The sequence below is a fragment of the Schistocerca nitens genome, chromosome 11, assembly GCF_023898315.1.
Source record: "Schistocerca nitens isolate TAMUIC-IGC-003100 chromosome 11, iqSchNite1.1, whole genome shotgun sequence".
NCBI classification, from domain to species: Eukaryota; Metazoa; Arthropoda; class Insecta; order Orthoptera; family Acrididae; genus Schistocerca; species Schistocerca nitens.
The window spans coordinates 81396760-81410895 of record NC_064624.1 but is presented as its reverse complement, the minus strand read 5'-3'; the positions used below and the strand labels follow the sequence as shown (position 1 = coordinate 81410895).

Genomic DNA, 14136 nt, shown 5'->3' with positions numbered 1-14136 from the left:
GGTCGGCCTGTACGCTTTTGTGTTGTATATGTCCCTTCACGTTTCCACTTCACTTTCACATCGGAAACAGTGGACCTCAGCATGTTTAGGAGTGTGGAAATCTCGCGTACAGACGTATGAGACAAGTGACACCCAGTCACCTGACCACGTTCGAAGTCCGTGAGTTTAGCGGAGCGCCCAATTCTTTGTTTTTCTTTTTTTTCTTTTTTTTTTTTTTTTTGTGTCCGGATACTTTTGATCACATAGTGTGTGTCAAAGTGACAGAAGTGAACGTTTCCTGTAAGAAAATCATAGCTCAGGAATAACTGGATTATTACGACCGAGGAAAGGACGTTGTCGAGTAGAGACATGATAAAAGCCAGCCCATATCTTCTGGTAATAAGGATCCCACAGCAAATGCGCCAAGGAAATCAAATACCCTCTTGGCAGTGGTAGGCCCTGAGGATGGCGGTAACGTGCCGCCGAAACTAGTCGGGTGACACAATAGAGACATTCTCAAGATACAGCTTTGGCGTTATTTTTCTCAGAATGTTCTTGCTTTTCTTTTGTATGGGTGTTGCTAAGTTTTACTTCTCCCCACAAGTAACACAGTTTGCAGTACATCAATATACTTCGTGTGCTAGGTTCATTGTGGTGAACCAATGAAAACAGAATTGTTTGTTTCCCAGTGCACACATCAGTAGTGTTACGTATACAGCGTATTGGAAAAGCCAAGGTTTACTTACAAGAAGTTTTGTTATTGTAACCTACATGAGACATTACTTTAGTCTGTAAGTCCACAGGTTTTGAAGTCGCCTTCAGATACATGGCAGGCACAAGAATTTACTTGCAAGTGGATTGTGTGTGTGTGTGTGTGTGTGTTTGTATGTGTGTGTGTGTGTGGATGCATGTGTGTATGTGGTTGAGTGTGTTATGCAGACGTATCTGTGCATCATGTCAAACAATAAGTTCCTGTATTTGGTGTGGTTGAGTTGCGAAATTAACTATGGAGATGTCAGGGAACTGTTTTAAATACTCAGCTGTATATGTTTAGTGTCTTTGCTAGTTTGAGAAACGTATGCTGCACACAAATGACCAGTAATAGAGGTATTAAGAACCTGTTTCAGTGCAGGTCAGTTCTTAGATCTGAAGGTGAAAGGAAGTGAATGTCAAGTATGACTCTGAGAAAACGTGTCAACAGAATTTCTTGAGTGATTGAGAACACGGATTTTTAATGGGAAATGCGCGTGCATTTTCATACAGGGATGCAATGATATATGTGTACTTCAAGCGACACAGAATTCTATAAGATAAAAGGCAGAATGTTTAATATTGGTAATTTAGAACTGGACAGTTGCGTTTCATGAATTCTTGTCTGTTTCGCATCTGATAGTTTTCTTGATAATGTATGTGTGTGTTTATAGTAAAGTATGAGAATGTGTCTGTTTTTTGTAGGGAGCTTTCTCAAATGAACAGCTGGATGATCAAGATGGCAGATGACGGGATAGTGGAAGAGGTGGAGAGGCTGCTGATGTTAGGGGCGAACGTGGAGGCGAAGGAAGAGAAGTATGGCTGGACAGCCCTTCACCCTGCATCAATCGACGGATACTTGAACGTGGTGCAGTGTCTGCTGAGGTACGGAGCGGATGTGGGGGCGAGAGACAGGGAAGGGCGGACACCACTGCACTGGGCGGCGAGGTACGAACAGTTGGAGGTGCTGAAGTATCTGCTGCGGAACGGGGCGGATGTGCAGGCGAAGGACCACGAAGGCCAGACGCCAGTACACTGGGCAGCAAAGAATGGGAGTTTGGGGGCGTTGGAGGTTCTGCTGGAGAGTGTGGTAGACGCCAAGGACGAGAATGACGACACCCCTCTCCACTTGGCCGCAACCTGGGGCTACACAAAAGCGGCACTGCTACTGGTGAGGTTCGGTGCTGACCTGAGAGCCATCGGTCAGGAGGGGCTGGCACCACAGGAGAGGGCCGAACGCTGGAACCACGACGTCACGGCAGCTGCACTGCGAGAAGCAGCGAAACTGTTTGAGGCCAGTGGGGACAAGGACACAGCCTCCCAGACTGGAGTCCAGCAAATGTCCGTGGAGTAAAATTCAAATAGTTTCACTACACATTTTTTTCTTTTCTTCAATAAAGGATACAAAAAATTAATCCTACAGTCACTCATTTGCACCCTCTTTGCATTATATAACAGCTTAAGTAACACTGCAGCTAAACTAAGATGAAGGTAGGTATGTCAAAGTATTATCAAGTAAATACTGTTCAGTAACAAGAGACAACCTTTCTTTCGAATGAAACGCCTGAAATACATTCATAGGAACAACATTCGAAACTTCAACAAGAACTGAAAAATACGGGCTTCATTATTTGATAAGCGTAACTAGCAAACAAGTTTTTACTTACTGTAAAGTATTTCTTAGTGGTTTGCTAGGTGCTCTGTGCAACAAGTATAAATTGCACAGTAACAACGTTAGAGCCATATAAGGTCTACGGTTAGAATGAATCTTCGAATCAGATCTGTTCTAGAATTTAATTTATGTCTCTCTCTGCAGCGCAGATGGTCTCGTACTTTGATTAATTACAGAATGAAATAAGTGGCAATATTCACACTACACCGTGCACTTATCGTGTGGAATCTTACGATCAATTCACTTGTAGCTCAGGAGAATCGAAGAACAATCTCCAATTGTATGTTCCCCGAATAGCTGTAACGCTGCAGTTACAGTCTGCTAAGTAACACGAGTCGTCACTCTCAAATAACAGGAGCCTACAACAGATTTTCCGGCTTTCACAACATTCCTTACCACCGCCTACAGCCAACTGATTGTGAGACCGCTCCACTCAGACGGGGACTGTACGAAGTACCCCTAATTGTTAACAGCGAAGGAGCCCGCAACCGCCATACTGCCCGGACATAAGTCCTGCTCACTTTGATTTGATTCCGAAGATGAAGGAACCACTTCGTGGCATTCACTTCACAACTATTCCAGAGATTCGACCGGCAGTAGACCGCTCCATTCGCACCATCAACAGAGCAGGCTCTGCTAACGGTATACTACGCCTTCCACATCGCTGGCAACGGGTTCTACACAACGCTGGTGACTAATTTGAAGGACAGTAACAGGTGCAAACATGTAACTCTTTTGCATCGGTTGTGAATAAATAGTTGCTACTACTTACGTTCCAACCCTTGTATAAATGAAATGAGTGTATTCATTTGACTGAAAGTTCTTCTGTAGCCTTTCTTAATTTCGAACCTCCTTAAGAAAAATGTTGCTGCTCCTTTTTTCAGGCTAACTACGCTGAAGAGCCAGAGAAATTGGTACACCTGCCTAGTATCGTGTAGGGCCCGTGCGAGCACACACTACTGCCACAGTACGATGTGGCGTGGACTCGACTAATGTGTGAAGCACTGCTGGAGGGAACCCACACTATGAGTCCTGGTCGGCTGTCCATAGATCCGTGAGAGTACGAGAGGGTGCAGACCTCTTCTGAACAAACGCTGCAAGTCATCCCAGACATGCCCAATAGTGTTCTTCCGTCAGGGTTTAGTGGCCAGCAGAAGTGTTTAAACTCAGAAGAGTGTTCCTGGAGCCACTCTGTAGTAATTCTAGACGTGTGGGGTGTCAGATTGTCCTTTTGGAATTGCCCAAGTCAGTCGGACAGCACAATGGACATGAATGCATGCATGAAATTAGAATTATATTAATACTGTCAGCTGCTCACGGGCGTTGCTACATATCGACGGGGACAGGTGAAAATGTGTGCCCTGACCGGGACTCGAACCCGGGATCTCCTGCTTACATGGCAGACGCTCTGTCCATCTGAGCCACCGAGGGCACAGAGGATAGTGTGACTGAAGGGACTATTTCGCGCACGCCTCCCGCGACACTCACATTCTCACTTTGTACATCCACACACTACGTCCGTAGTGTCCCACCCCAACACACTCATTACTTGTCGAAGACATTCTTTCCAAGTCCCGTAAGAGTTCGGGTAATATGTGTGCATCCGCACAGAAGAAGAAGGTCATGGCCGGTATTTCCAGAGCTATATATTTATATGGATATGGTGTCTGTTCTTTCGGACTGTAATGATAAAGGGCCCGCTTAAATCAGGCATATTGTATACAGAAGTGGAAGAGAGAGCACCACTAAATTCTACAATCTGTATAAATTGCATACACACAGAAATTACTGTCATAGTGTACTAATGAAACCCAATGCGTTAATTGCGTATTTTCCGGTGAGAAAGAGCACTGGCAAACAGTCTTCGCTGCATTAGGTTACTTAAACTGGTGTCAATCTGAGCTAGAATTTATGGTCAGCGACTAAGTGTAAGGTCAATGGGTCGGATGCGGGTTTTCCAACTGTGAAATACTTTCTCACGTTACAGAAGCGAATATTAAATTTGAACTAATATTGCGAAAATTTTGAACTTGTATAGCTTAGAATGAACCTCTTTCTGTTTATTGCAAAGGAAATCAATTGATTTTCTAAAACATTCTCTGTCATACACAATCTGAAACAGGTCACGTCGACCAAATCGTATGGAAGAACTGACAGTGACGAATATCGGAAGGCAGTAAGATCCCTTGGCATTTGGTTTCGCAGTATTCGACAGCCATTTCTAGGCGCAAGTAAATGAAGAAAGATAGCGCGTTTTTGTTATCAAGTGACGTGTTCATCAATTACTTCAGTTTTATTGTTATCTACGAGTAATTGCTGATGTTTGATATTAACATGAAAAGAATTCCGTAGACAGGGAAAGAACCTGTTCTTAGGCAACCACTTCTATAATAACCAAAAGGCATTAAATGATGTTCAAGCACATGTGTTCCAGCAGCGGCATGAAGAAAATGATAGCAATAATGACGGTAATAACCGAATTATCCGGTAACTTCACACTTCACAGTGGATTTTCTCAAACTAAGAAATTTGCTGAAACAGTGAAAATTTCAAAATGGCTTTACATCGAGGCTGTTATGCTTAGAAGAGTCTTTACATCCTTCTGACATGAGATTAGCATAATCTCCGCGTCAGAAGCTTGCTCCTACTTAACCATTTAATAGACTCGCATTTTTTCCACTGTGACTAATTTTGTAAGCGAAGCATATCATCCGTTACAGCACACTCCTGGGGCTGGGAAATGTGGCCACAATGGTCTGGTGGAACGAACTATCACAGGTGCAACTCGTGGGTTCAGGCATTTACTTTAAGGGGCGCAAACAGATTTACTTTACCTCTGGTAACCTCAAGAGAAAGACATTATAATTCAGAATCCGCATTAAACATCACGTTCCTTCATTACCAACTGGGCAGAGCCAGTTTACGTTGGGAAATGACATAGGCGGAAGTCATGGTAAACAGAAATACTGTCGCCGGTAATCTTACTTGCATTAGAAAATTTTATTTTATTTGATGTATCGATAGCCATTTAAAGGAACAGGGCTCTTGTTTTGCTTGTACTTGATTGAACTAAGGACTTTGAAAAATTTGGTGCTGGACTGTGATTTGAATTCGTATCTCCTCTTTCGAGGATCTGAATGTCTCGGAACAGTGTAGTTCAGTCATTTCGTTCCTTTTCTCAAGACTACAATCTTCTCTAGGTCTCCTCCCAAGTAAGTATGTGGGTCCGAATACTGATCCAGTACAAAAATATCCATAATTTCATTTCAAGCCCTATCACGTGCACACCGGCCTGGTAGTGAAAATTAACATGCATTTTTAATGTCTGTTCATGTGTTACCAACATTCACAATAGGTGTCGTTATTTCTGCTCAAACACGCACACATATTACTGTTGGTGAGCAACCAATTGATAGTTAAGCTATATTCGTGGATGATAAAGAAGGACGGTAGGTGTGCGGTTCGATTGTCGCTCAGGCACAAAAATTTGTATCCTTATTTTAGATTCAAAAACCTAGCAGCTGGTAAGGAAAACTGATACACAACATTTGATTTTACTTAGTTAACAATCCAATTACGTGTTGGGTTCGTATCTCCGTCACAGAACTTCACATCATGTGCTTCATCTTTAAATGCATGCACACTTTGTTACTTCTGAATGGAGGTATATCAGACATCTATCGTGGTTAGTTAACAGGGACGAAAGGGTCTTGATAGGAGTCCCGGTTTATTACAAAAAGCTGTCGTCTTTTATTTTCAAGTTAGGATTTCGTTACTGATACTGGCGACAATTTCGGTAATTCATGATTCTTCATGGTAGTCAGCAATATGATATGATTAGATTAGATTACATTTGATTAGATTAATACTTGTTCTATAGATCAGGAAATCATTAAAAGAAAGGCGTTTTTCGTTGCGACAGAATCTTCTCACGCAATTCCAATCACCAGCTTTCTCCTCCGAATGTGATAATATTTTGTTGACACTGACCTACATAGGGTGGAACGATCGCCACCATAAAAGAAGGGAAATCAGAGCTCGTACGGTAAGGTGTTCATTCTTACCGCGCACTATACGAGATTGGAATAATAGAGAATTGTGAAGGTGGTTGGATGAACCCTCCGCCAAGCACTTAAATGTGATTTGCAGAGTATCCATGTAGATGTAGATGTAGAAAACTAAGAAACTCATTCATGGACGTTTTCGTGCTTGGCCGATAGTCGATCACAACAAACAAATAAAAATATAAATTAACGTTTGTCTGTGTGTGTGTGTGTGTGTGTGTGTGTGTGTGTGTGTGTGTGTGTGTGAAGGGAGAGAGAGGGAGAGAGAGATAAAAATTAAAAATAATGAGAGAGAAAGTAAAAAATGGTCGTAAAGAAATTGAATCATGGTATGTAAAGAAATCTTTCATAAAACTGACATTCCACATCATTACGACCCCTCCTCACAGCCTTACTTCTGCCTGTAACTCGTCTGCTGTGAGGACGGGGCGTGAGTCGTGCTTGGGTAGCTCAGTTGGTAGAGCACTTGCCCGCGAAAGGCAAAGGTCCCGAGTTCGAGTCTCGGAATGGCACCAAGTTTTAATCTGCCAGGAAGCTTCATATCAGCGCAGAGTGAAAATCTCATCCTGGAAACATCCCCCAGGCTGTGGCTAAGCCATGTCTCCGCAATATCTTTTTTTCAGGAGTGCCAGTTCTGCAAGGTTCGCAGGAGAGCTCCTGCAAAGTTTGGAAGGTAGGAGACGAGGTACTGGCAGAAGTAAAGCTGTGAGGACGGGGCGTGAGATGTGCTTGGGTAGTTGAGTTGGTAGAGCACTTGCCCGCGAAAGGCAGAGGTCCCGAGTTCGAGTCTCGGTCTGGCACACAGTTTTAATCTGTCAGGAAGTTTCATATCAGCGCGCACTCCGCTGCAGAGTGAAAATCTCATTCTGGAAACTTTCAATGTAATTGTAGTTACACTTCAGGCAGAGGACAGACTGTCTCTATTCTGAACACAGATTCCTCAGTGCGGTTCACTAAACTCGACACTTATCAGACAGAATGGTGCAGCTGAGGCAGTAATGAAAGATAAAAGAACAGGTAATAACAATACATTAATTTTAGGTCACAAATGAAGTAAATGAGTGTAATGAAAAGTGTGCATGTAATACGTTAATTAGAGTTGCGTTATTTAATTCGCTGTAGGCAATTGCGCGGTTTCTCTGACGTTAAGCAAATCGTGAGTTGATGTATTTATCTTGCATTTTTATAGAAGGGCATGTATTCCGTATCAACACAAGTACGGCAGCGTCGGTGCGCCTTTTTATGCTTCAATATCTGCGCACGGCCATTCCACTAACGTACTTAACGTTGTCAGTCATCAGACATACATTCAAACAATGATTTGTACATTTCATTTTAAAATCATTTCAAACTAATTTTTGAGCTAGTTGTTCATACTTTGTACGCTCAGTTTAGTTGATATGTTATTTCAACAACAAACATAACACACTCAATGGAAGTTCAGGAACACACGTGAGCAATGCACAGCAAATGTCAGACAATACTCCATACCAATACTGGTTGATTACTTTCGTGACACGGCCGCGGATAAAATATAGTCTGTATTGTCTGCGAAGTAGAATTAATGGAAGAGATCGCGAAGATACAAAAATCAGGGGCACATCTGGTAACGCGATTGGTAAGTCAGGTAGAGAGCATTATGGAGATGGTGAAAAATCTCCAGTGGCAGACATCCCGAGAGGAAAGTCACCCATCCGGAGGAGAGGTGCTGTTGACGGTCCGAGAGCGCTTTCGGAGAAGAGTCAGCAACAAAACACTTCCTCCCACAAACTTTTACAGTTCGCAAAGTGAGCATCACCGGAAACTCAGAGAATTTAGAACTCTTACTGAAGCTTATAGACATTGTAAGGAGTGGGTCAGAACCCTTCATTGCATAAAACGACATGTCCAGCTTAACGCTATTCTTAACATTGTGTAAGCACTCACATATCGATAGTGACAATGTGAGGCCGAAACGTGGGAGCGCATTTCTAAGCATTGTCGTGAGACGAGGTCTGTCTGCAGAGTGTCGGTCGGTCGAGAGCTCGGAGACAGAAGACGCGTCACGCTGCCCTCACGTCGGTGACGGCGGCTCTCACCACACTCGAGGCCTGATTTCATTTATACAGCCAGGAGAGATTTCAATGGCTTAGCTACGCTCGGAGATGGAATTCAAGGAGAAATTCGCAAGCATAGCGCAAAAGCAATTGCAGGGTTAGGCTCGTGATTCTTAATCAGAGTTTGCAATAATCCCATGTTCTGCTTGTCAGTGAAAGATACCTTCTTATCCTCCACATAATAATAATCATTCTCCACACCTAAAAACACTACTGACCATTAAAATTGCTACACCAAGAAGAAATGTAGATGATAAACGGGTATTAGTTGGACAAACATATTATACTAGAACTGACATGTGATTATATTATCACGCACTTTGGGTGCATAGATCCTGAAAAATCAGTACCCTGAACAACCACCTCTGGCCGTAGTAACGGCCTTGATACGCCTGGGAATTGAGTCAAACAAAGCTTGGATGACGTGTACAGGTACAGCTGCCCATGCAGCTACAAGACGATACCACAGTTCATCAAGAGTAGTGACTGGCGTATTGTGTCGAGCCAGTTGCTCGGCCACCATAGACCACATGTTTTCAAATGGTGAGAGATCTGGAGAACGTGCTGGCCAAGGCAGCAGTCCAACATTTTCTGTATCGAGAAAGGCCCGTACAGGACCTGCAACATGCGGTCGTGCATTATCCTGCTGAAATGTAGGGTTTCGCAGGGATCGAATGAAGGGTAGAGCCACGGGTCGTAACACATCTAAAATGTAACGTCCACTGTTCAAAGTTCCGCCAATGCGAATAAGGCGTGACCGAGACGTGTAACCAATGGCACTCCATACCATCACAATGGGTGATATGCCTGTTGGCGATGACGAATACACGCTTCCAATGTGTGTTCACCGCGATGTCGCCAAACACGGATGCGACCATCGTGATGCTGTAAACATAACCTGGATTCATCCGCAAAAATTATGTTTTGCCATTCGTGCACCCAGGTTCATCGTTGAGTACACCATTGCAGGCGCTCCTGTCTGTAATGCAGCGTCAAGGGTAACCGCAGCCATGGTCTCCGAGCTGATAGTCCGTGCTGCTGCAAACGTCGTCGAACTGTTCGTGCAGATGGTTGTTGTCTTGCAAGCGTCCCCATCTGTTGACTCAGGGATCGAGACGTGGCTGCACGATCCGTTACAGCCGGGCGGATAAGATGCCTGTCATCTCGACTGCTAGTGATACGAGGCCTTTGGGATCCAGCACGGCGTTCCGTATTACCCACCTGAACCCACCGATTCCATATTCTGCTAACAGTCATTGGATATCGACCAGCGCGAGCAGCAATGTCGCGATACGATAAACCGCAATCGCGATAGGCTACAATCCGACCTTTATCAGAGTCGGAAACGTGATGGTACGCATTTCTCCTCCTTACACGAGGGATCACAACAACGTTTCACCCGGCAACGCCGGTCAAATGCTGTTTGTGTATGAGAAATCGGTTGGAAACTTTCCTCATATCAGCACGTTGTTGGTGTAGCCACCGGCGCCAACCTTGTGTGAATGCTCTGAAAATCTAATCATTTGCATATCACTATCTTCTATATGTCGGTTGAATTTCGTGTCTGTAGCACATGTTCGTGGTGTAGCAATTTTAATGGCCCATAGGGTAATATGCTGTGGTTAGTAAATGTTAATGTAGCTTTGAAATTGAAATGATTTGCTAATCTGGCACTCAGCCTTTATTGTCACATTTGTCATTTGTCGTTGTCATTATTAATACTTGTTCATGACAATTCTGAAGTTTTAAACAGACTTAATTAATGAAATCCCTTCTCAGAAGTTATTTAGTACTTAACAGACGCAAAGAAACTCCTTTTAATTAAAGTCATTCTTAGTAAGAATAAAGTTTAGTCGCTGCTGCTGCATGTTGCCGCTCATAGCTGTAAACCACATGGAAAAACGAAGTCATCTAAAGAGGTGAGTTGAAAACTTAGGGCCAAAACAGAGACACTGGCACACTACAACTTGTTTTAATTCCGTTGCACAAGTCAGACACTGTATCACTCGTAAATTCCTGTTCAAAAACGCAGTCAGATAGCTTATCCAATCGTTAGTTTTAAGTTTTTCATGTAACGATCTATTGAGGGCTAAAATGACAGTGAAAGTGACACTCATACAACACGCACACAGTGTTCTGTAGGTTAGTTTCCGTTTAGTGATAGCTCAATTGGTTATCGAGTCGAACATAGGCAATATCGGCTGTAGCTACGTTACAGGTATTGGTTTCATATACATTACAACATTCGTTCTTGACGCACACCGTTGCCGGATGGAACAGAGAAGGGGAGTGTGAAGACTGCAGAGGCGCAACTCGCTCAGACTGACAGACAGTTGTGACCAGCAAATTCATGAGAATCTTAAAAATATACAATGTGGCAAAAAGCCAAGTATTTGCTTGAAAATATAATGAGATTAAGATGTGTCGTATTTATAGGGCCGTATTTCTCAAAATACAAGTTGCTACGTTAGTGTGTGTTGTTCCCTTATTTTTATTTGAGTGCCAGCATCAAATGTGAACCAAAGGGGCAACGGCTACATACATTCACCCAGGGATCCATCTCGTTATAAGCTTTTTTAATTCTGTTTTTAATAGCATTAAAAGTAAACTGCAGGAATGTTATCAAGCCAGAAACAGCTGAAGGTGCTATGGAGCTTGTCGAACACTAAACACTGACATTTAGCACATTAGGAGGTCACCCTTGGCTGCGGTTTGTGATAAATGTGTAGTTGCACTCTAATCTGTATGCTACCTGCGACTGAGAATGACTAGTTTGAAATTGTGTTATATCAGATGTGGTTTTTTTGTAATATAAGGGCACTCCGTCTTTAGGCCACAAGTGGCCCATCGGGACCATCCGACCGCCGTGTCATCCTCAGTTGAGGGTGCGGATAGGAGGGGTGTGTGGTCAGCACACCGCTCTCCCGGTCGTTACGATGGTTTTCTTTGACCGGAGGCGCTACTGTTCGGTCGAGTAGCTCCTCAATTGGCATCACGAGGCTGAGTGCACCTCGAAAAATGGCAACAGCGCGTGGCGGCCCGGAGGGTCACCCATCCAAGTGCCAGCCACGCGTCCGCAGCTCGTGGTCGTGCGGTAGCGTTCTCGCTTCCCGCGCCCGGGTTCCCGGGTTCGATTCCCGGCGGGGTCAGGGATTTTCTCTGCTTCGTGATGACTGGGTGTTGTGTGATGTCCTTAGGTTAGTTAGGTTTAAGTAGTTCTAAGTTCTAGGGGACTGATGACCATAGATGTTATGTCCCATAGTGCTCAGAGCCATTTGAACCATTCTTTTGCCGGCCACGCCCGACAGCGCTTAACTTCGGTGATCTGACGGGAACCGGTGTATCCACTGCGGCAAGGCCGTTGCCTGGGTAATATAAACTGTCTGACAAAAAACGTAAAGCACACAGGACACATTGTCAGATACCATTGTAACTTTCTACACACACACACACACCATTGGTGGTTATCTAAATGAGTAGTGACAATTTCTTACGTCATGTAGAATGGCATCCACTTAATTAACATATTTATCTATAGCAAATGTTGAAACCGGCGACCGTCGTCATGCTGACATAGCGCCTTAAATATTCACGTGCGGCCTCTGGCTTCTACATTGAGATTCTTTCATTTGATGCCGTCCTTGTGGCCTACACTTTTGGTCAAATTGTGTTTCCGCACCCTGCATATGCCAGACGAGGCGTGACAGAGGGTTGGTCGAATTCTCTAGGGTCCAGTACACTTACTCTTTGATGGAAAGTGTGGAAAACGGCAAAATGACGGAATGCGTTGGTAGCAATTTGTAACTTTAAAATTCAGTGGATGATAACTATGATACGTTTGACAAAGGCGCTTAGAAAATAGATGTGAAATACGTTTCTTGATTACAAAATGTCCTCAGGTAAAGTAGTAAATGTACAAGTGTCGTGACAAGCGTATCAGTCACGCTATTATGGGGCAACACGTGAGACCGCACAGAGTCAATATCAATGAAAGTAAAGGCTATGTACCGTCGGTCAACTGCCAAAGCATTGGAAACGAAGCAAAATTTTTAACTGCGTTGGTCACATTGTTACCATCAACGTGACTAATGGCGGTACTCTTTTTTATCGTCTGTGATTCGGTATTGATGACTCAGAGGCTGTCGAATACGGCGATATTAACTTCTCTTTGTATTTCAATAAACATCTGAAACATGTGGACAACAATCTATGGAACCACGTAGACCTCGACCAGAATTTAATATTTTCTGTGATTTAACATCTAGCCTGGTTACTGAGCAGGTAAGGTGGACGGTACGACAGATATGACGTTTACACGGGACACAACATTCACAGGACGAAACTTTGGGCAACTGCTTTTCTCTAGTCATGTTTGCATAGGAAACGTTAGTCCGAAGAAGCCTCTATTTTGCGAGCTTCATAACAATTACGCTCATAGCCTCTGCAATGCAACTATCCTCGGTACAGCGAACTTTTCGGTGTTTACCCTAATATCGAGAGGAGACATTAACAAATGGTGGAGGGTACGGACTTGTTACGGACGCCAGTGAAAACATGGCGAGCAGGAGGAGGTTGCACATAAACGGATGTTCAAAAGTATCCACGTCCGTTAAAGCGTTGGAAGGTGCTGTATTGAGCGAAAAAAGTTACGTTTACTGGTGCACGGTTGTGAACCAAGTGTAGATACAGGTTGCGCACTTACTTCTTTTACGGCTTTGTGGTACCCAGTATTCAAACACGGTAGAGAATGGCCAGCATACTTGACAACAGGTTACAATAAGGATAACTTTAAAGTTTCCACATTGTCAAGAAGACGAGACTGGCCTATTTTTATACACGACCGGAATGTACAGGAGACCACAGCAGCATTTCCGCAAAAAGAAGATGTCACAGCGATGTAAACACGTCGTCTACTCGGCTCGCGCGATCCTTCTGCACAATCAGCAGACAGAGCGATTAATAATTATATTAGCTGGCAGCTGCAGCTAGCAGAGTTGAAACCAGTCGGAAAGATGTCCGCCGTTTACGTTTTCAAGGTGTATTAAGCGTATAGTAGAGCAAAAATGAGACACATTGAAATGGAAAAAAATTGTTTCTTCAGTACTTTAGTAATGAGAATGTGAGGCCAGGGTCACTAGATTACAGGCGTGGCGTGTTTGCCAGTGCAGGATCGTCGGTAATGAATGAGTCGCGAGTGTCGATGTTGCGACGTCTCCACAGTGTATCAGCAAGAGACGCCCTCCCCAGACATGAACATGTCTAACACAACTGAAGCGAAGGGAACAGTCAATTCTGGGAAGCGCGCCATATTTATAACATTTTCCCTCGTTTGCCACTTGCCTCATCTAAGTGTAATACTTTGCCTAGCGTTTTACGTAAAAATATTTAGAGTACTGTTACCAACAAAAAATATATGAATACAGACGTTTGTATAAGAAAAGGGCTTCACATTTTTCTGTCGTCAGAGAAGCCGCAAAACTCAGATTTCCCCAAAAAAAAGAAATTCAATTTGTGCAGCGGCTATTCTACGGAGCAGTTCGTCGAATCATTTGCGTCCGGACGTGGGGGAGCAGCG

The 14136-nt window shown here is 43.7% G+C and overlaps 1 protein-coding gene and 1 non-coding gene across 2 annotated transcripts in view; one reads left to right on the top strand and one right to left on the bottom strand.

The window, feature by feature from the left end:
- The window catches only part of LOC126212934 (poly [ADP-ribose] polymerase tankyrase-1-like), a 58265-nt gene extending 56121 nt beyond the window's left edge, over positions 1-2144 (top strand). The window contains exon 3 of the mRNA XM_049940454.1: positions 1435-2144. Coding sequence (XP_049796411.1) covers positions 1435-2083 — 649 coding nt within the window. The 3' untranslated portion in view covers positions 2084-2144. The remainder of the gene's footprint in view (positions 1-1434) is intronic.
- Positions 2145-3758: 1614 nt separating this feature from the next.
- Trnat-ugu (transfer RNA threonine (anticodon UGU)) lies at positions 3759-3833 on the bottom strand. The gene has a single exon. It is a non-coding gene; the product is annotated as a tRNA-Thr (tRNA).
- Positions 3834-14136: the final 10303 nt, after the last annotated feature.